The sequence below is a fragment of the Chelon labrosus genome (assembly GCF_963514085.1).
Source record: "Chelon labrosus genome assembly, chromosome: 19".
NCBI classification, from domain to species: Eukaryota; Metazoa; Chordata; class Actinopteri; order Mugiliformes; family Mugilidae; genus Chelon; species Chelon labrosus.
Genome location: NC_140352.1, coordinates 2557615 through 2577586, shown reverse-complemented (window position 1 = coordinate 2577586; position 19972 = coordinate 2557615). Strand labels below are relative to the sequence as shown.

Here is a 19972-nt window from a genome sequence, read left to right as displayed (position 1 = left end):
GAGAGAAAGAGGAGGACGAAGAGGAAGAGGAAGAGGAAGACAAAGAGTGGAAATATCTGATGAAATTCGAGCAACAATCATAGACCATGTTGTTGGCTGTATATATGGTACAATAAACAAATTGTATGGCCCTGAACATTGTGCTTTCCATTTGTTTTCAGTACTGCCTGCTCAATAGATTTCGACTGGTTACAGGTTCATATCATCAAAGAACAAGAATTACAGTATCACAGAGATGAAGTTTTTGAGATGCAGGGTACAGCACTGTAAAAATAAGGGTACAAGAAGGAGGAAGAACAAAAAAAATGCAAAGAGCAAAACAGTAATTTCTGATCAATTTTGAGCTTTTTGTATAATGACAGAAACATATGAAATTTGTTTTGAGATTAAAAATGAACTTCTCCCTGAGAACTATATGTTTTGAACAATGTGTTTTCTATTTTTTGGTGTATTGTTTACTGACTGCTTGATAGTGTATGTCATTTTGAGCAATTTGTTTATTATTTGAGAGCAGTTTTTGATTTTGAGCACAGGTAAAACTGTTTTGAGGCCAAAGTTTCATTTTGGGCACACGTAAAACTGTTTTGAGGCGAAAGTTTCATTTTGCAAGAGGAGTCAGAGGTTTTGTAAATCGTGCTTGGAGCTGAGGTTTTGTGTTTAAGGTTTTGAGAAAATGGAGCAAGGTTTCAGAAATTGTGTTTTAGCAATTGAGAAAAACTGTAAGTCTGCAAAACAAAAGTTCACCTGCTGGACACGAGGATCTGTTTCAACTCTTGAAGCTCAGTTAAGACTAAAGATCATTCCTTCTTTCAACTAAATAACTAGATTCAGATCAATTGTCATTTGAAGTTAAGAGAGTCAAGTTTGTGGTGAGGACACAGAGAGAGGCCAGAATCATGAAAGCAAAATTAGTTTAATACAAACTCAAAACCCAGAACTTAAAGGTGCTGCAGGGAAGACAAAAACTCAACTCCAAAACCAAAAAAACGTACAAAAAAACAAAAAAGTGTAACATCACAGAGAACTTGACAGAGGGCAAAAACAAAGGCAGGGTTTTATATATATATGTGGGCTGATGAAATAATGAGAGACAGGTGAGACTAATGAGGGGCGGAGCATGTAGACAAAAGGCACAAGGTAAAACAGGTGAGGCATGAACAAAAACAGGAAGTAAAACTTAAAACAAATTTTTAATTTACTGTGAGAATATCTGGCAGTTGCATTTCAATTAACATACTTGTATTATTATCATTACTTATATTTATGTGATTCGATCTAGTGTTTGATTGCAGTTATAATTTAATTTGTAGTTAGTGAAGGAATATTCAGACAAAGATGGTAACAGACAAGTTCACAGATTTATCTAACGTTTAGATCACCGACACCTTTGATTGTTGATTTATTTTAACCTTATTTTTGTATAACTGGACCACGTCTGGTCTCTAGATCAGAGTCTTAGCTGTCAGCAAACTGATGAGCAGAGTCACCATCGCTGTCAGACGGCAGGAAGCAGAGCTTGACATTCGGATTTCTGAAAGAACAAGAACCAAAGTTTACTGTGTCAGTCAGAGCTCCAGGTCAGGGGTCAAACATGTCAAAACCTTCCAGACGAGGGTCCAAGCTGGCCCCACAGGATGAATTTGCAAAGGAAGATGAGGAGAAGAAGAAAGAGGAAGGAGGAAGAGATACAAAAAGGATGAGGAAAAGTAGATGGGGAAGAAGGAGAAAGAGCAGGAGGAGAAGAAGGAGGAAAAACAAGAGGGGGAGGAGGAAGACCAGGAAGAGGGGGAGAATGAGGAAGAGGAGGAGATGAGAAGGAAAAGTAGAATCAGGAGAATAAGGAAGAGGAGAAGAAGGAGGATGTAGGAAGAGATAAAAAAGGATAAGGACACGTAGATGGGGAAGGAAGAGAAGAAGAAGGAGGAAGAAGAAGAAGAAGTGGGAGGAGGAAGAGCAGGAGGAGGGTGAGAATATGAGAAGGAAGAGAAGAAGAAGGAAGAAGATGAAAATGAGAAAGAAAGAAGAGGAGGAAGAGGAGGTGAGAAGGAAGAGTGGAAGGAAAAGAAGGAAGACGAGAAGAAGGAGGAACAGATAAAAAGGATGAGGAAAAGTAGATGGGAAAGGAGGAGAAAGAGCAGGAGGAGGGGGAGAATACGGAAGAGGAGGACGAGGAGAAGATGAAGGAGAAGGAGGAAGATGAAAATGATAGAAGAAAGAAGAAGAAGAGGGGAAAGGAGGAGGAAGAACAGGAGGAGAAGAAGAAGGAGGAAGAGGAGGAGGAGGGGGAGAATGAGGAAGAGAAGGAGATGAGAAGGCAGTGTGGAAGAAGGAGAAGAAGGAAGAGGAGAAGAAGAAAGAGATGGAGGAAAATTAAAATGAGAAAGAAAGAAAGAAAGAAGAAGGGGGAAGAGGAAGGAGAAGAAGAAGAGAGAAAGGAAAAAGGAAGAGAGGGCGAGGGGGATGATGAGGAGAAGTAGGAGGGAGAAGACAGGAAGGAGGAAGAGAGAAAAGAGGATGAAGATAAGTAGATGGAGAAGGAGGAGAAGAGGAAGGAGGAGGAGAAGGAAGAAGAAAGTGCAAAAATGACACAGAAGATATCAACTGCATCCTCTACTGCGTAAATTTGTCTCCCGTTCCTAAGTAGTCCTCCAAGAGTTGAGGACATAACACCAACATGAGAAACCAGAACTAAACACTAGATGGCAGCACTGAGCTGGACGTCCCTGCTCTGTGTCCTAAACTAGAATCTGTTGTAAAAACCAGAGACAGCTTTACCTCTCCCGGTCCTGCTGTGTGGACTCATGACCAGCGGTCCCAGTGAGAGGGCTGCAGTGTTTTCAGGCTTCACGTCCCTCTTGACTCGCCTATGGTAACCAGGGTAACAGTGCTGCAGGAAAAAGAAATCAACATTAAAGGATGTCTCTCACTACAACCACCGACTCAATCATATCTGAACGTACAGCCGCGCAGTCGTTGTTGCTCAGGAGACACAGGTGGACTCGACAGTGCAGGTAGATGGTTGTGAAGTTGGTGAAGGTGAATATCCTGAAGGAGAAGCGGGCCGCGGTGGAGACGCCATTCTGGATCAGCTCTACTGTCCCGTCTGCTGGGTTAGGACACCTGGAAGACAGAGACGTCCGGGTTACAACTAATGCCCAGAGAGAGCAGGCTGGGTCGTTTAGATGAGGTGGAAGGAGCTCTTTTACTCTGCAGTGATGAGATCCCAGCGGACAGGGTAGCCTGCGATGTTGACCGGTGTGGCCCAGCAGGAGTCCAGGACGGTGGAGATCTGTTGCGGATCGACGCCGTCCGTCCGTACCTCCACATACAACCTCTGGTCCACCTCCATTTCGATGTTACTGTTATTGCTACTTGCCAGAGAGAAGCGGAAGCCAGCGTCCTCGTAGGGGATCATTCTGATGTTATAGCGTCCCTGGCCGGAGGGAAGCTTCTTACTCACAACGCTGCAAGAAAACAACACGTACAGGAATCAGGTTTGTGGAGCTTTAATTTGCCAAAGATTGGACTCTGGAGCAATGGAAGAAGGTCATGAGGACTGATGGGTCCAGATTTACCCTGTTCCAGAGTGATGGGGGCATCAGGGTAAGAAGAGAGGCAGATGAAGTGATGCACCCATCATGCCTAGTGTCTACTGTACAAGCCTGTGGGGGCAGTGCTATGATCTGGGGTTGCTGCAGTTGCTCAGGTCTAGGTTCAGCAACATTATGTGTCCAAAGAATGAGGTCAGCTGACTACCTATTCCATCAATGGATCATATTCCAAGATGACAATGTCAGGATTCATGGGGCTCAGATTGTGAAAGAGTGGTTCAGGGAGCATGAGACATCATTTTCACACATGGATTGGCCACCACAGAGTCCAGACCTTGACCCCATTGAGAATCTTTGGGATGTGCTGGAGAAGGCTTTGTGCAGTGGTCAGACTCTCCCATCATCAATACAAGATCTTGGTGGGAAATGAATGCAACACTGGATGGAAATAAATCTGGTGACACTTAAGAAGATTACTGAAACAACGCCACAGAGAATGTGTGCTGGAATCGAAGATAAAGGAGGTCCAACGAAATATTAGAGTGTGTGACCTTTTTTTTTTTGGCCAGGTAGTGTTTTTGATGCATTCAAGTTTCTTCCAATGATTGTGTTAAACAGGACAAAATCAGCCCCTTTCACAGCGGGCTCCTGTAACCCCGCCCCTCTAGTAGTGTTGCCTTGGCAACCATTCAGCGTATTGGTAGATTATGGCACTCTTAAGCCACATCAGTCCATCTAATTGTACCGGAGTTGAACCCACAGCAACAGGAGACACTTGAAGAAGTTCGGCAATAAAGGTTTGAGCAAGACGTTTCTGAATATTGGGTGAACTTGACGCTACTCTAAGTGGCTAACTCTTCGGAAGAAACAAACCTGATGTTTACCATTGTACAATTTATTGACAGCTACGCTAGGTGTGTGTGGTACAGGAGAGGGGGCGGTCTAAAGCTGTGTAGGAACAGGGTTCAGGGGGGAGGTGTTATGTTCAGAACAAATGTTCTACATCATAAATGGTTTAAATTTGAAACGGCTTGCTGAATGACGCATTTTAACTCTCAGACCACTCGTAACAAAATGACTGCATGGATTTTTATCAGCTTTTCTGAGCTGGCAGACACATGTCACACACCTTACTAAATGTAGAAAAATCTCCAAAAGTAAGAATTGTATGCTGTGGTCCCTTTAAGGCTATACATCTAATTTTAAAATAAATATCAATCTCTGCTAGCACTGCATACTTTTAATATCGAGTACAATTTACAACATGTTATAAGAGCATAAGAACCTTCTGGGAAAGGTGCAAGTGAAATTACCGTAATGGCGCCATATTGGCTGTAAAGCGCACCACCTCAGCTTTCAGAAATCGCTCGAAGCTTTCTGATACCGTGACATAATTACGGTAATCAAAAGTGCACTCGTGCAAACGTCGCTGACACATTTGGTTTTAAAGGGTTAATAAAGTAGCCGTTATGATTCAGATAGCAACACAATCTGAATCATAATGAATGGATCAAAAATGATTGGAATCCAAATGTTCGACTTGAACTCTCTTTGGGAGAAACGTGTCCTCCGAAAACCTAAAAGTCTGATGAACCAACATCATCCCAGAAAGACAAACCGCTATGCAAGATCATTTATTCCTTCAGCTATTACGCTGTTAAATACTGAGGTAAGAAAGTCATTATTGACTGATCTGTTATTTTTACCGTATTTTACTCTCTATCTTACTTGAACCTAGGCCATATCGTACTACTCCCGCTATGTATTATTGTTGTGTGAATTGTTGTATGTCTAGATGGTGGAGTGTAGAAACTGAATTGCCCTTCAGGATCAATAAAGTTTTCTGTATTCTGTATTCTGTATAAATAAAAAACATGAAGACAGGATTATTCACCTTTCTATGGGACTGATGCCCACAGACATGGAAATGGCCTGAGTCAGAGGGTATTCACAAGAGAAATGCAGATTGACCGTCCTCCCACGGCTGATGAGGCTCCCGTGGGGATCTGCTTCACCCAGAATGGCGTTCTCATACATGAAATGGGTTCCATTGCTCTGAAAACAGAGAATGATAACAAGGTGCGTGTGTCAGAGGTGTCAAACTCATTTTAGTTTGGGGGGGCTACATACAGCCCTACAAACAACATAATAACATTATAACCTAATATAACCATTGTATGTCAATTATACCACAATCTATAATCCTATTCAGTCTGCATCGATACTGTGACAGCGTTTAGAGCGTACCCTGAGAGTCGTCCCACAGAGCTGGTCATCGTTGTCAAAGTGGAACACCAGGCGTCCGTCCTGGAGCGTGCCTTTGCAGGAGTCGTCCCGCAAATGGAGGGCGTCAATGTTGAAGCCAGCTTCAAACAGCTGGCAGCGGGACACGGACATGGTGCCTGAACTGCTCACACAAGAGATCGATGAGTCTGAAAGAGAGATAAACGTTTTGTACCCAAACAATGCCAGATACGCTGCAAATTAAGTACAGGATTTTAAGAAGAGCCGCCCTCACCGTAGCTCTCATTGTTGGGCCGATGATGGTTCTCATCACAGAAGCAGCCGTAGACATCATTCTTCTCACCACACCACTCGTACTCTGTGCAGTTGAGCTGTTCACAGGGATCTGAGTCAGCGTCAGCTGCAGAAAGAGATAGAAACAAATCAGAAAGATATTTCTTCTTAATCTCAGATCTTCACAGGTTCCAGCATAAACATACCACAATGCAGAGCAGAGCGCCACTCTGGGATGTCCAACCCCAGAACAGAGCAGGTTTTCTCGTAGGCAGCGACGGCAGAACACAGCATGCCGTTGGCTGGGGTGTACAGGCAGAGGTCATAGACGCAGGAGCTGAAGAAGGTCTGGGGGTCAGAGTGCAGGTGACAGGCACTGAATGGGCCGCTGGTGTTGGTGATGATGCTGCAGAGTTCGGAGTATTCTTCCACAAAGGTGCAGTCACTCAAACCACCACCACTCTCATCAGTAGAGCCACATCTAGGGAAAGATATTGTACGTTTGATACTGGGACTTTGTCACAAACCATTTCTATAAGTTGTTGTTAAAAAAACAAACAAAAAAAAAAAAAACGTGCTGGTTGCTCTTTTGCCAATAAAATGTAGAAGTACATGACGTGGATGCAAATATGTGCTATTTAACCCTTTAATACCTAAAACTCAAAATGTAGTTTTTCGCATATTTTAACTATTAAAAGGTCAGAACAGGTTGTCCTGTGTGTTAAGTGTTTTTGCCCATTTTTCCCAGAATAACTGGAACTCTAAATATTTACTGCATCTTGTAAGAGTGTAATAATCTTCTAAGAGAGGCGCAAGTGGAATTAGTTAAAGCGCAACATCTCAGCTTTCAGAAACCTTTGAAATTTCTCCAATAGCGCAAACCATAACATAATTATTTTAATCCAAAGCGCACTAGTGCAAACGTGTCACCAGTGGAAGCAAAGGTTTTCAAATGGCAGTGATGACAAGTTAATGTCTCTACCCAGCCGGCCTTAGGCAGATGGGTCCCTCCATATGAGCTTAAGTTCTGCTCAAGGTTTTTTCCTGTTAAAAGGGAGTTTTTCCTGCCATTGTCGCCTTCATGCTTGCTTTGAGGGTTTCACCGGATGTTGTAAAGCGTCATGAGACAATTTGTATTGTTATTGACGCTATGCAAATAAAACTGAACTGAAACTTGAGCTTGTGTTTAGGATATCCTAGCTCACCCCGGTCGGCTTGTGGATGCCTTCCAACTGTCTCCAAAGTCGTTGTCATCTTGTGCCAGCGTGCCATTGCGCAGGACTTTGTCATCCTGAGAGTCACCGTTGAAGTTCCCGCACATCCCGGTGACTCTGTTTCCACGGTTTTGGCCCACTCTGACCAGCAAGGTGCTCCGGCCGTCAAACTGGACTTTTATGTCGTTGGCGTCCACCACTATGTAGCTTCCCTGCATCGTCACCTGAGCTAATGTTCCTGCAGCGATGGGAAGAGACGCCTCCACATCATTGACCTGGAAGACAGACAGGAAGTGAGGAGTTGTTGTTGTTGTTGCCTGTGTCCATATCAGACAAATGTTGTCCATCTTGAAAGTAAAAGAAGAGTTTACCTTTACTCTTTTGTTGGGTCCAATCCTGACGTACACGCTCTCTGGTTGGTTTGAGAGGTAAATATCCACTGCTGACACAAAGGACACACGGTTGTTGCCACGGTGATTGTTGGTGGCGATTACCCTAAACTGGGTTTCATTGGTCCCGTGGCTCACACTCTCTGTGATGGTGTAGGAGCACGTTCCCTGGAAATGAGCCAGCGCTCCATCAAAGGTGACGTAGTGTGGGTCTCCCCAAACGGTGCAAGTGGACAAGGTGGACAAGGTGTCAAAACAGCCCAGCTGGCCATTTTTGATGGTGCACTCTTGTGCAGGAGTACAAGACGTAGCAGAGCAGCGCAGGTCGTTGGGAGCATGGCATTCGCAACGCTGGGAGCAGCCGTCGGTCCAGAAGGTCTCACCGTCCTGAAGCATGTCAGAAGAAGAAGACACTTTCAAAATAATAACACTGTGAAGGATTGTGGGCAATGAAGAGGAACCCATTATTTCCAAATGTTACATCTTTACCTTCTTCTTCGTCTTGTTACTTAAAGGAACAGTATGTAGGATTGTGGCCAAAACTGGCCAAAACTGGTACTGCAAACACTTTCAAAATACTGTAGAACGGTGTATCCCCTCAGCCTCCCCCCTGACTCGAGGTTGCCAGCTAAGCTGCAGGATCCAGCAGGAACGTAGGCTGCTACAAGGAGCTTCCAATGGCAAGTGACGAGTCCTACACAGTAAGTTTTTTTTTCTGTTAATAAAGTTTATGCTTCATGAGAGATGTTTTGCGAAGTAATTGTGTGTCGCAAAAATTTACTAATGGCAATTAGCCAAATATTTCGTAAAGATGTACTGTAATACCACATTTCAGTCGGAACATAGATTGTTTTCATACCCTGCTAGTGGTGCGATATAAAGCTTTTTATGAACGCATTTAGCACGGGCGACCATGGAAAATCCACTGTCTATATGTACGGAAGCACGGGGCTTTTAGCCTATACCAACAAACATGGTAGAATATAGCATCCAAAAGTCGAGGGTCAATTCCATCCCATTCCGGACTTTGTCACGACGTATTTCGGATTCATAACGAGGTCTTTTAGGTTTAGTAACGTTATACATGTTTTATCCGACACGTTCGTAGCTGCAGCTGTGGTAACTAGAGCAGAGGTGGCAACCCGGAAGACGAAACTCTACTGACTTCGTGATTGGTAGATAGGTGGAGGGTGGCACCTCAGGCCAAAACACAACATGACAACATCAACATCAGCTGAGGGCTGCAACTTTCACTTTTAAATGACAATATCCTGGCCGGACCACTGTTGTCAGTGATATAAGTATTTGAAATGAACATGATTTCTTCATGTCTAGTGACATATCAGGGCCATTTTATGATTAATTGAAATACATTTCTTACATACTGTTCCTTTAAATGTTACTTTGGGACCTTAATGATAGCAACATTAAATTTCATCCCTTTCCTTCAACCCCTTTAATATCTTCCCTTCGACACTTTTCATACTTTTTTTGACAATTTTCATCCCTTCCCTTCAACCCCTCTTATCCCTCCATCCATTTTCTTCTCATGCCCTGTGTGCCAGTTGAATCAGATTGCATCAGTTAAGGCATGGTCTTTGTTAGTGAACTGTGAATTAACTTGATTAGATCGTTTTAGACAAACAACGATGAAGTGATTTAAACATGTCTTACATTATAATAGAATCCATCGTATTGGCAGCCACAGCTTTCCACAGGGACACAACTAGATCCACTCCTGCGGAAGCCTTCGTCACAGAAACATCCCTCGGAGCAAACCTGCTCACAGGTGGCATCAGTGCTATGGGCACAGGTGTGGCCACAGTCAGTACCACACAGCTCATAATGGCTGTTGGCTGGACAGTCAAGTCCTTAATAAGTGAGGAAGACAATAACAGATTCATCATCAACAGTCATTTCAATAAATGTGAAGATGTGCAACCACAGCATTCATACACCAGTGTCATGCACTTGGAGCAACCTATGGTTCAGTGTCTTGCTCAAGGACACTACGGCATGTGGTCCACGTACCACTAAGCTACAGCCGCCCCGATCTAAAACACTGGTTTACTCACTGCATGTGGTGTTCTGTCTCCAAGGGTAGATTTGGACATTAGCAGACTGACAGGCGCTGATGTACGTTTCGATGGCCCTGCACAGAAGATCCTGGCCTTGATTTCCCGACACACAAACGTCAAACACGCAGTCATTGAAATATGGCGTTGGGTCCACCTGCTCGTGGCAGAAGCTGAACGGGCCGTCTGCTGCTCGAATCACCTGACACTGAGATCTAGCAGGACCCTCATCAGTGCACAGGGGGCAGGAGGAAACACAGCCATCGCTGCAGGTGTAGTTGCCGGGCACCTTCCAAGCTGATCCAAACTCGTGTGGCCCGGTGACTGTTGCTCCAGATGGAGTTCGGAATTCGTCATTGGGATTCCCATTAAAGTTCCCACATAGTCCACATGTTTGTCCTCTAATGAAGATAATGAAGACAAAATAAATAAATCAGTCAGACTAAAGACTATTATTATATTTTGTCCTGCACCTAAAACACGTTCTTTTGTTGCAAGCACAGTAGTAAAGTTGTCTGGTTCAACCAACGATCCACTTAAAAGGCATGTTAACATATTTAAATAATAAAACTAACAAACAGGTGTAACATTTTCTTTCTTTGCCCTGGTCCTAGGCAACACTTGAGCGCTGTGGTTGTGCAGAAAATGTAAGTCGTTAAACTTATTTTGAGCTCAGGTGATTGGCAGATACCTGTAATTTGAAGGTACAGAAATAGACACCGTACTCGATCCATCGTACATGACACTCAGGCCAAAATCAGCTCTGACAACTGTTTGAAATCCATTAGCATAGATAGACACAAGACTTCCATTCAAAAGAACTGGCAAGTTTCTTGTTACTCCATTTACCTATAGGATTGGAACAAAAACAAAATTGGAATCACAAAAAAGTTTCTTGACAGAATACTGAACCCTTGTGGCCGATATCAATAAAGGAATGTGAGAGTTTAATAGTTTTATAGTAGTACACAGTATTGTCTGATACCAAAGAGTAAAGAATGGTCTCTAGTGAACGATAGTTTGGCTTTTCAGGCTGTTTTCACAAAATTATACGAATCACAAATTATTTGGACGTGGTTCAGCTCACCTCCACCATACCACTCCTGTCTCTGGACATGTGCACTTGATAGCCCCACACATTCACAAAAACGTCAGCGGTGATGGAAACTGGAACCCCGAACCACGGCTCGTTTTTAGCTTCCACAGAAAACTCTCTGAGACCGCCGGTCACGTTACAAGCTGTCGCCAGGACATAGCGGCAGGTTCCCTGGAAGTCGTAGGCCATGCCATCAAAGGTGAAGTAGTGAGGGTCTCCAGAGGCAGAGCAGGTGCCATGAGGGCTGGGGTGGCAGCCAAACTCGCCCTCCACCACACGGCAGGACTCCTGAGGACCACAGGAGCTGGGGGTACAGTGGACTAGCCCAGTGGTGCCATTACAGGTACAGAAGCTCTGACACAGTTCGCTGTCCCAGAACTGTTCGCCACTTTGGCGGTAGCGTCCTTGGTGGGAGCATCCACAGGCTGTAGGTGGGACACACTGGTTGCCATTGAGGACAAAACCATCGTCACACTGGCACCCTTCCTGGCACTGAGTGTCACAGGGGAAGGGGAACGAGAGGCTGGGGCAGGCGGAAGGGCAAGAGCTTCCACAGAGTTCATAGTGGCTGTTTAGAGGGCAGCTTTGCACTAAAGAAAAACAGAATAGTTAATTGAATGAAGTTATTAAAACTTAAGTTCTGGAACAATACCACACCCCCATATCATTCTACTTCCCATGCTGACCTATAAAGGTGTGTCCTAACATCTCTCTCTCTCAACCCCCACTAACCCCATCCCTCTTTTTTCTTTTCTTGTACACATTCTTCTTCATACATCTACACATTTATCCCCCCTCATGTCTTCCCCTCAAACCTTTTCATCCCATCCCCTCAACACTTTTCCTCCCATCCCCTTCAACCACTTTTTAACCCATCCCCTTTACCAATTTCATAGAATCCCCTCAGCCCCTTTTCATCTTATCCCCTCGACCCTTTTCATCAAATCTCTCAATGCTTTTCATTCCATCCATCCTATCTCCTCAACCGTTTTCATCCCATCTCCTTGACCCGTTTCTTCTCATCCCCTTCGACAGTTCTCATCTCTCCAGCCATTTCTTTCACGTCCTGTCTACCAATAAACTTCTTTCCATCAATTAAGGCGTGGTCTTCTTTGCTTACCGCAACCAGTTGCATTCCTCCACTGTCCTAGGGAAACGCCGTTCTGTTGACACATTAGGACATAATCTCTTAGGACCTCACACAGAGTTGATGCCGGATCACTCGAACTGGTCAGGATCTCCACACAAGCGTCCACCTGCTCCAGTGGGTCCACCGTGGCCCAACACGGTTCAAACGGCCCGTGCGGTGAGCTGATAATGCCACAGTACTCACTGGAATTGTAATTAGCTGTAGGAGGATTAGGATTCATGTTTTCTACGCAGTCAGCAGCTAAGGAGCCGTCTCGCCAACTGTCCCCGAACTCCTGAGAGCTGTTGACCAGGACACCATTAGGTGTACGGAAGTCATCGTCTGGGAGACCGTCATAATCACCACAGAGTCCACCGAGTGAACCGTTGTAGATGCCAGGGGCGGTGACACGCACAAAGTGAGGCCAGACTGTCTGCACAGTTACACCAAAGGAAGTCTGAATGATGATGCTGTGGATGTTGCTGTGGTAGATGCGGATACTGTTGGAGCCAGAGCTGAAAGGAAGTCTGATCAGCTGACCATTGACCTAAAAGACATTCAAAACAACCTGTCAGCTTCTCCCTGTGACAAGAGTGTTCATTAAAATAACCAGAAAGAAAACAAGTATGAAAAGTTTCAAATGTTTAAAATGAGATCACAACATGCAAGAGGGAGACGAAGGGGAAAGAGGAAGGGGATGAGGAGCAGGACAAGGAGAGGGAAGAGTAGAAGAAGAAGGAAGAAAGGGAGGAAGATGGGGAGAAGAAGAAGAGGAAGTGGAAGAAGAGGCTGATGAGGAGAAGCAGATGGGGAATGCGGAAGATGGGAAAGAGGAAGAAGGAAGAAGAAGTAGGGGTAGGATGCGGGCCTCGATGAGAAAGAGGAGGAGAGAAAAGAGGATGAACAGAAGTAAATGGGGAAGGAAGAAAGTAGAAGAAGAGAAAGAGGACAAAGTGGAAGAAGAGAGGAAGGAGAAGGAGGAAGATGAAGAAGAAGAACAAAAAAGTGCAACAATTATTCAATAAAACTGTCTCCTATTCTTAATTTGTCCTCTAAGAGTTGTTGACATAACACAAACCTGAGAAACCAGAACTAAACACTAGATGGCAGCACTGAGCTGACATTACACTTATTTTTATTAAAAAATGTACCCAAACAAACACACATTTCGTTTTAAAAGGTTAATCACTGATGTATTTTTAGTTTAAACTTTCTCTGGTGTTTTCAACTGATTTATAAGAACAGCAGAGAACATTTCAGGTATTTACCTTCACGTTGCTGCTGTTTGACATCTCAATGGAGACTTGTGTTCCCTGCGCTTCAAACTTTACCATTCTGGCAAAACCCTGCTGACCCCTCGGCTCCTTTTCTGCTGTTACCACAAAGTGCGGGTGACTGGACAGTCCCATTACTCTGGAGAGGGTCAGTCGACACGCTCCTGGATACTGGTACGTGAGCCCATCAAACGTATGATAGGACCCCGGGCCTCGTATCCAGCACGTGGAGTAGCTGTTGGGTCTGCATCCTCTAACTCCCTCCTTCACACTGCATGATTCAAGTGGGCCACAGCCATGGGACTGACAAGACATGATGCCGTGACTGCAGCTACAGCGCCTCTCACAGTCGTCGCCGAGGATTACAGTTTCTCCAGAGCGGTAGTAGAGACCCTCAAAGCTGCAGCCGCACTCAGCATAAGGGACGCAGACCCCACCACTGAGGATGTAGCCTTGATCGCAGACGCAGCTTTCCTGATTGGGAAGAGGGCAGTTTTGGTTGGCAGTGGGGTTGACACATGTAGGTGGACATCCTGTGCCTGCAGACTCAAAGTGGCTGTTGGCAGGGCAGGGAATTTCTGCACGGAAAACGAAACAACACTTGACATTATGGAGATGTTACCCAAAGAAAACATTCTGAATGACTGAGAGACGTACCACAGAAGCCAGGCTCCCTCCAGCTCGGTAGCTGGATACCGTTCTGCTGACACTGACTTGCATACACATTCAGGGCTTGACACAGAATGGGCTGGTACCCTTCTCCTATACACAGATCAAACACACAATTCTCCATAAAGGTCTGTGGAGGAAGTTGTTGGTGGCAAGCAGCAAACGGCCCAGAACTGTTCTGGAGGATACCACAATGGGCGGCATCACTGTACAATGATGTTTGAAGCTGAGAACATACAGCACAGTCCTGGCCTGCACACTGGGCCTCACAGCCGGGTTCATCATCCAGTCCCCAGCTGTTGGCAAACACTACATCAGAGTCCACAAGCTCGCCGTCAGGGGTTCGGAAGTCATCTTGAGGGTAATCGTTGAAGTTTCCGCAAAGGCCACACGTTGCGTTCTGGTAAGTGTAGGGCACACTGATCTGGACATAGAAGTTTGAGTCGTAGGATACCAGTAAGCCGAAGTCGGTGCTGACAACCACAAAAAAGCCTGACTCATACACCTGGATGGTTCCGTTGCTGAGAGAGAACGGAGTTGCAGCAAAGTTTCCGTTAACCTGTAAAAGCATAAAAAAGATGATAAGAGTTAAAAATATGAACAAAACACAAAAACATGGAGGAAAGTGGAAACCTGTTTTTTAACACGAACCTTGGCCTCACCATGATGCCCTTTGACAAGCTCAATGGTTTCATTATACACGTACACTTTGACCAGTCGCGTCCAAGAGACATGAGTGCTGCCTCTGTGCTCATTCTTGCCCTCTATCCTGTAGTAGGGCATCCCCATGTTGCACTGCTCAGAGAGAACGTAGGTGCAGGTGCCCTGAAAGTTAAACGAAGTCCCATCGAAGGTGGAGTAGTGAGGATCGCCGCTTATGGTGCAGGCGCGCCTCTGCACCGTCTGGCAGGAGTACTGAAAGGAAGATGGCCGGCAGATCTGGGAGAAGGAGCAGGGCTGGCTGTGACACTGCAGACCGGTGGAAGTGCAGGTGCATTTCTGAGAACAGGTGCTGTCGCTCCAGAATGAGTCACCCAGCTGCACAGCTTGACCTTTAAAGAAAATGAAAACAAGGTGAGCTCTGTTACTGGTTAAACAAGATGACCTCCCGGGATTTTCTGCTGATATGTTGGTATCATCTTGTTGTATCACCGAGAAGGACAGGTATATCTTCAGAGTTTGCATTTTGTACCTTTACTCTGTCTGTTCTGGTCTCACCATTGAAAGTGCAGCCTCTAGATCCATTGTCAATCCGGAAAGCCCAGCGACCGGTAACATTGACGTTGCTGCCGAGGCTGAAAGCTGAGTTGTTGCCTGTCGCACTACTGGAGAATGATCCAGGGATGATGTAATAGTGAGGAGAACCGACTGTGTCATATCCAGCCTAGAAATAAAAATGAAATGGTTGTTTATTTTTGGATTTGTAGAGTGGAATCCAGTGCATTTTCAATTTTATACACTACTCACAATAAGTTAGGGATATTGTTGTTACATGAGTGCTTTTCCTATTTGGTCTGAATTTTAATGAAATAAGTAAAAGTTCCCTTTGATTTTACTAATAATGAATGAGTTTAATATTTATTACCCCAAAAATTTAGACAATAACAAGGATAGCCCCAAATAACAAAAATTGACAATGTCAGTAGCGGGTGTTTCCACCATTTGCCGCAATGACAGCTTGACAGCGACATCTCATGCTCCTCACTAGCCTCATGTTGTTGTTCTGAGGCAATGCGTTCCACTCTTCCACAAATGCTGCACGCAGTTCTGCCAGGTCACGTGGGGGTGGGGTACGATCATCCAGTCTCTGCTTTAGCTGGTCCCAGACGTGCTCTATGGGGTTCTGGTCAGGAGACATTGCTGGCCATACTATATGAGGCACTCCGACTTCCTGAAGTCGAGCTGTGACAATTCTGGCACGATGTGGTGGAGCATTATCATCCATGAACAGAAAGTTGGGGGTTGTGCTGGCGGAATTGGGGGATGATGATGGGTTCTATGATGTCTCTGAGGTAAGAATGTGCAGTGACTGAGCCATCTACAATAACCAAATCTGTTTTGCGCTGACTGGTGATGCCTGCCCAGACTGTTGCACCTCCTCCACCAAAGTGAACCCTGGGGACCATGTTGACCTCGGCGTACCGCTCACCTCGCCTTCTCCAGCAGCGCTGACGACCATCATTTCTGTGCAAGGTGACCTGACACTCATCAGTGAACAGGACGGTAGACCACTGCTGCATTGTCCAGGTCACATGATCTTGTGCCCACTGCAAACGTTCACGGCGATGTCTTGGTGTCAGTGGAATCACCTGCAACGGTCATCTGGCAATCAAGCCAAAGCGGTGGAGTCGGTTGCGAATGGTTTGTCTGGAAACCCTAGTACCCCTCACATCTCGTAAACAGGCCTGCAGCTGTGTGGCAGTTGCATGACGATGTCTGAGTGCATAGGTCCTCAGGTACTGGTCATCGTTGTGGTCTGTCACTCGTGGGGCTCCACTCCTGGGTCTGTCACAAACTCTGCCAGTAGTTCTGTGTCTTGATGCAAGTCTGCTGATGACACTTTGAGACACACCAAGTTCACGAGCAACATCTGACTGCCTGCCACCGACCCGAAGGCGCGCTATGGCCAGGTAGCGCTGCTCGTCCGTTAAGTGACGTCGTGTGTTCATGGCTGTTTGAATGATGAACTTGGAATGACTTACTGACAATACCAGCTTTATATACCCACAGAATGTTGAAATTGATGCCACATTGAAAAGGGTTGTCTTTTAGTATTTTTTGGTATTGGCCCCAATATGTAAGGCACACTGTACACAGTGAGACCATTACGTGGAAAACACAAAACGAGGTGTGTCTATCACCCCAATACAATTGCCTCCCTATCCCAAAAAGCTCTGAAGTGAAACAAACACCGTATGTATGACATCCACTGAGTCTCTCACAATATCCCTAACTTATTGTGAGTAGTGTGTATATATATATAACTTTAGATCAGGGGTGGACCAGTAACATAATAACCTATAAATAAAGACAACTTCAGATGTTTTTCTTTGTTTTAGTGCAAAGAAAAGAAAAACAAGTACAGGATAAAATTGTTTACATTTAATAAATTATTATTAACATTGCTGCATCTGCAGTTTCGAATTTTTGAACATTTTTCCAGAATAAATGACACTTATATAATAATATCTGGCAGTTATTTACAATTTACTGTATGGTTGTAAAGCGCAACATGTCAGCTTTCAGTGGAATTTTTCCTAATTTTGTCTGCTTTAAATAGTTCTAACCTGCACAGGATGAGATGTTGATGCAATAACCCCGTAGTTCATCAGCACAAATGAGTACTGACCACCAGAGATCAAGACTGCCTGGAATGTTGTTTGCTGAAAGAAGAAAAGAAAAATAACAGTTGTTGTTGTTTTTATAGTTAACATGATAATAAATAAATCTTTTATTATATAAAATGAGATTACTCACTGTTCCAGTGGTTGGATAGTAGGCCACCTCATACCATGTTGCTACAAAGACCCACGCTGCGCTAAAGTTCAGTCCTGGGAAGTACTCATTAATGTCAGCAGTAGCTTGTTGGAGAACGCTGCCGTTGGTGTACTGGTTGTAGTAGATATGACCGGTGACTCTGTTGTCTATATCTGTCCAGAAGGGAGCGATGATGTCTATGGATCCATATATTGGAAACCGCTGAGGTATGAAGCTGTGCCACGGGCTGTTAAAGGTCAGGTGTCCGTTGTGATTGACCTGGGAAAATAAAAATATTTTAATTTAAGCAAAAGAGAAAGAGTTGTAAGGTTTTAAGTACAAGAGAAATGTCAGCATATAATGTAATCATTCTATACAGTATTTTACAAAAGTGAGTACACCCCTCACATTTTTTTAAATATTTTATTATATCTTTTCATAAGACCACACTGAAGCTATGACACTTTGATCCAAAGTAAAGTAGTCCGTGTACAGCTCGTATAACAGTGTACATTTGCTGCGCCCTCAAAATAACTCAACACACAGCCTTTAATGTCTAAACTGCTGGCAGAAATTACTTATACGTACATAAATCTGGTTGTAGGACAGTCCGAAGTACACAAAAGGTCGTTGCAGGAAAATTGTAGGAGAGCTTCCATCCAGAGCTCGAGAGCTCTCTGTTCCCAGGATTGGGTAGAGGGGACCTGGAAAAGACGAAAGCTGCTTTTAACATTTCTAGATCACCACACCAAACTATTAACATGGAAGTGCAGGTGCATTTCTGAGAACAGGTGCTGTCGCTCCAGAATGAGTCACCCAGCTGCACAGCTTGACCTTTAAAGAAAATGAAAACAAGGTGAGCTCTGTTACTGGTTAAACAAGATGACCTCCTGGGTTGTTCTGCTGATATGTTGGAATAATCTTATTCTATCACTGAGAAGGACAGGTGTATCTCCAGAGTTTGCATTTTATACTTTTACTCTAGTGTCTGTTCTGGTCTCACCATTGAAAGTGCAGCCTCTAGATCCATTGTCAGTCTGGAAAGCCCAGCGACCGGGAACATTAACGTTGCTGCCAAGGCTGAAAGCTGAGTTGTTGCCTGTCGCATTACTGGAGAATGATCCAGGGATGATGTAATAGTGAGGAGAACCGATTGTGTCATATCCAGCCTAGAATTAAAAATGAAATGGTTGTTTATTTTTGGATTTGTAGAGTGGAATCCAGTGCATTTTGAATTATATATATATATATATATATATATATATAAAAACCTATAACTTTAGATGAGGGGTGGACCAGTAACATAATAACCTATAAATAAAGACAACTTCAGATGTTTTTCTTTGTTTTAGTGCAAAGAAAAGAAAAACAAGTACAGGATGAAATTGTTTACATTTAATAAATTATTATTAACATTGCTGCATCTGCAGTTCAGTTCTGGGTCTACGTACACTAGAGGTGTGCGATACCGCTAGATTTGGTATCGATCCGATACCAAGTAAATACATGGTGAGTATCGCCTATACCGATATCGATACTTTTGACAAATTAAGGTGGATGCACCATCAATCTAAATCTGAATGAATTTTCATGACATTTTAAGTGTTTTTGTGATTTGCCTTTTGGATTATTAATCAGTTAAAATCCAGTACAGAACTTGGGCAAAGTTTATAAGTAAATAGAAAATAGGCCGACTTTATTATCACAATAAAAGTTTTTGTTCAGAAACAACACAAAATGATTACTTAAAAATTTCCATCTGCTTATACAAGTTTGTTGTGTTACCACTATATCTGAAAGCCTTTTTACAAATAGTACAACTTCCTATCGATTCATTTTCGGCCCGAAAATATAACCAAACAGCCCTATTCTTTCTCTCGTTGTGTGTAATGCGTTGCTGCTGGCCGGGCCTGGCTGGTAGCGGTGGGCGGTGATCGGTCACCTGGCGCCGCGGAGTCACGTGACAACACACGCGAGGGGGAGGAGGAGCAAAATGAGCCTGCTCTGCTCAGACAGCAGCGGCATTTAGACAGAGTCAGGTCGCCTCTTTAATGAAACGAGATAAACTGAAACTTAAGTATCGATGTCATTACACTGGTATCGATCAATCTCGATACCAACGTTGGTATCGATATTATCGATATTTGGATCAATCCGCCCACCACTAACGTACACATCTCTGACTGAAACAGTGCAACCTAGTGGGAAAATTTGGAATAGCAGTTATGTTTTATTAAAAAGATTGCAGTTAAGCCATTAACATATAATCCTGAATATTTCTATTTTGCTTATTTTGACTATAAAAAGGTCAGAAAATATGAGAAAGAATTTTTGAACATTTTTCCAGAATAAATACTAATATAATAATATCTGGCAGTTATTTACAATTTACTGTATGGTTGTAAAGCGCAACATGTCAGCTTTCAGTGGAATTTTTCCTAATTTTGTCTGCTTTAAATAGTTCTAACCTGCACAGGATGAGATGTTGAGGCAATAACCCCGTAGTTCATCAGCACAAATGAGTACTGGCCACCAGAGATCAAGACTGCCTGGAATGTTGTTCGCTGAAAGAAGAAAAGAA

General features: G+C 44.0%; 2 protein-coding genes across 2 annotated transcripts in view; both read right to left on the bottom strand.

Moving 5' to 3' along the window:
- Positions 1-831: 831 nt before the first annotated feature.
- Positions 832-19972, bottom strand: part of LOC311504322 (alpha-tectorin-like) — a gene marked incomplete at its 5' end in the record, with an annotated part of 51465 nt that continues 32324 nt past the window's right edge. Inside the window, one exon of the mRNA XM_084567340.1 lies at positions 832-1531. Within this exon, the coding sequence (XP_084423466.1) occupies positions 1443-1531 (89 nt within the window). The 3' untranslated portion in view covers positions 832-1442. The remainder of the gene's footprint in view (positions 1532-19972) is intronic.
- Positions 2250-19972, bottom strand: part of LOC311504232 (alpha-tectorin-like) — a gene marked incomplete at its 5' end in the record, with an annotated part of 28859 nt that continues 11136 nt past the window's right edge. The window contains 19 exons of the mRNA XM_084567245.1: positions 2250-2887; positions 2961-3120; positions 3207-3464; positions 5446-5606; positions 5799-5983; positions 6070-6195; positions 6275-6549; positions 7274-7557; positions 7654-8058; positions 9346-9542; positions 9747-10147; positions 10438-10595; positions 10834-11432; positions 11963-12518; positions 13240-13823; positions 13903-14473; positions 14566-14966; positions 18395-18560; positions 19860-19955. Of these exons, the coding sequence (XP_084423371.1) occupies positions 2741-2887; positions 2961-3120; positions 3207-3464; positions 5446-5606; positions 5799-5983; positions 6070-6195; positions 6275-6549; positions 7274-7557; positions 7654-8058; positions 9346-9542; positions 9747-10147; positions 10438-10595; positions 10834-11432; positions 11963-12518; positions 13240-13823; positions 13903-14473; positions 14566-14966; positions 18395-18560; positions 19860-19955 (5730 nt within the window). The 3' untranslated portion in view covers positions 2250-2740. The remainder of the gene's footprint in view (positions 2888-2960; positions 3121-3206; positions 3465-5445; positions 5607-5798; positions 5984-6069; positions 6196-6274; positions 6550-7273; positions 7558-7653; positions 8059-9345; positions 9543-9746; positions 10148-10437; positions 10596-10833; positions 11433-11962; positions 12519-13239; positions 13824-13902; positions 14474-14565; positions 14967-18394; positions 18561-19859; positions 19956-19972) is intronic.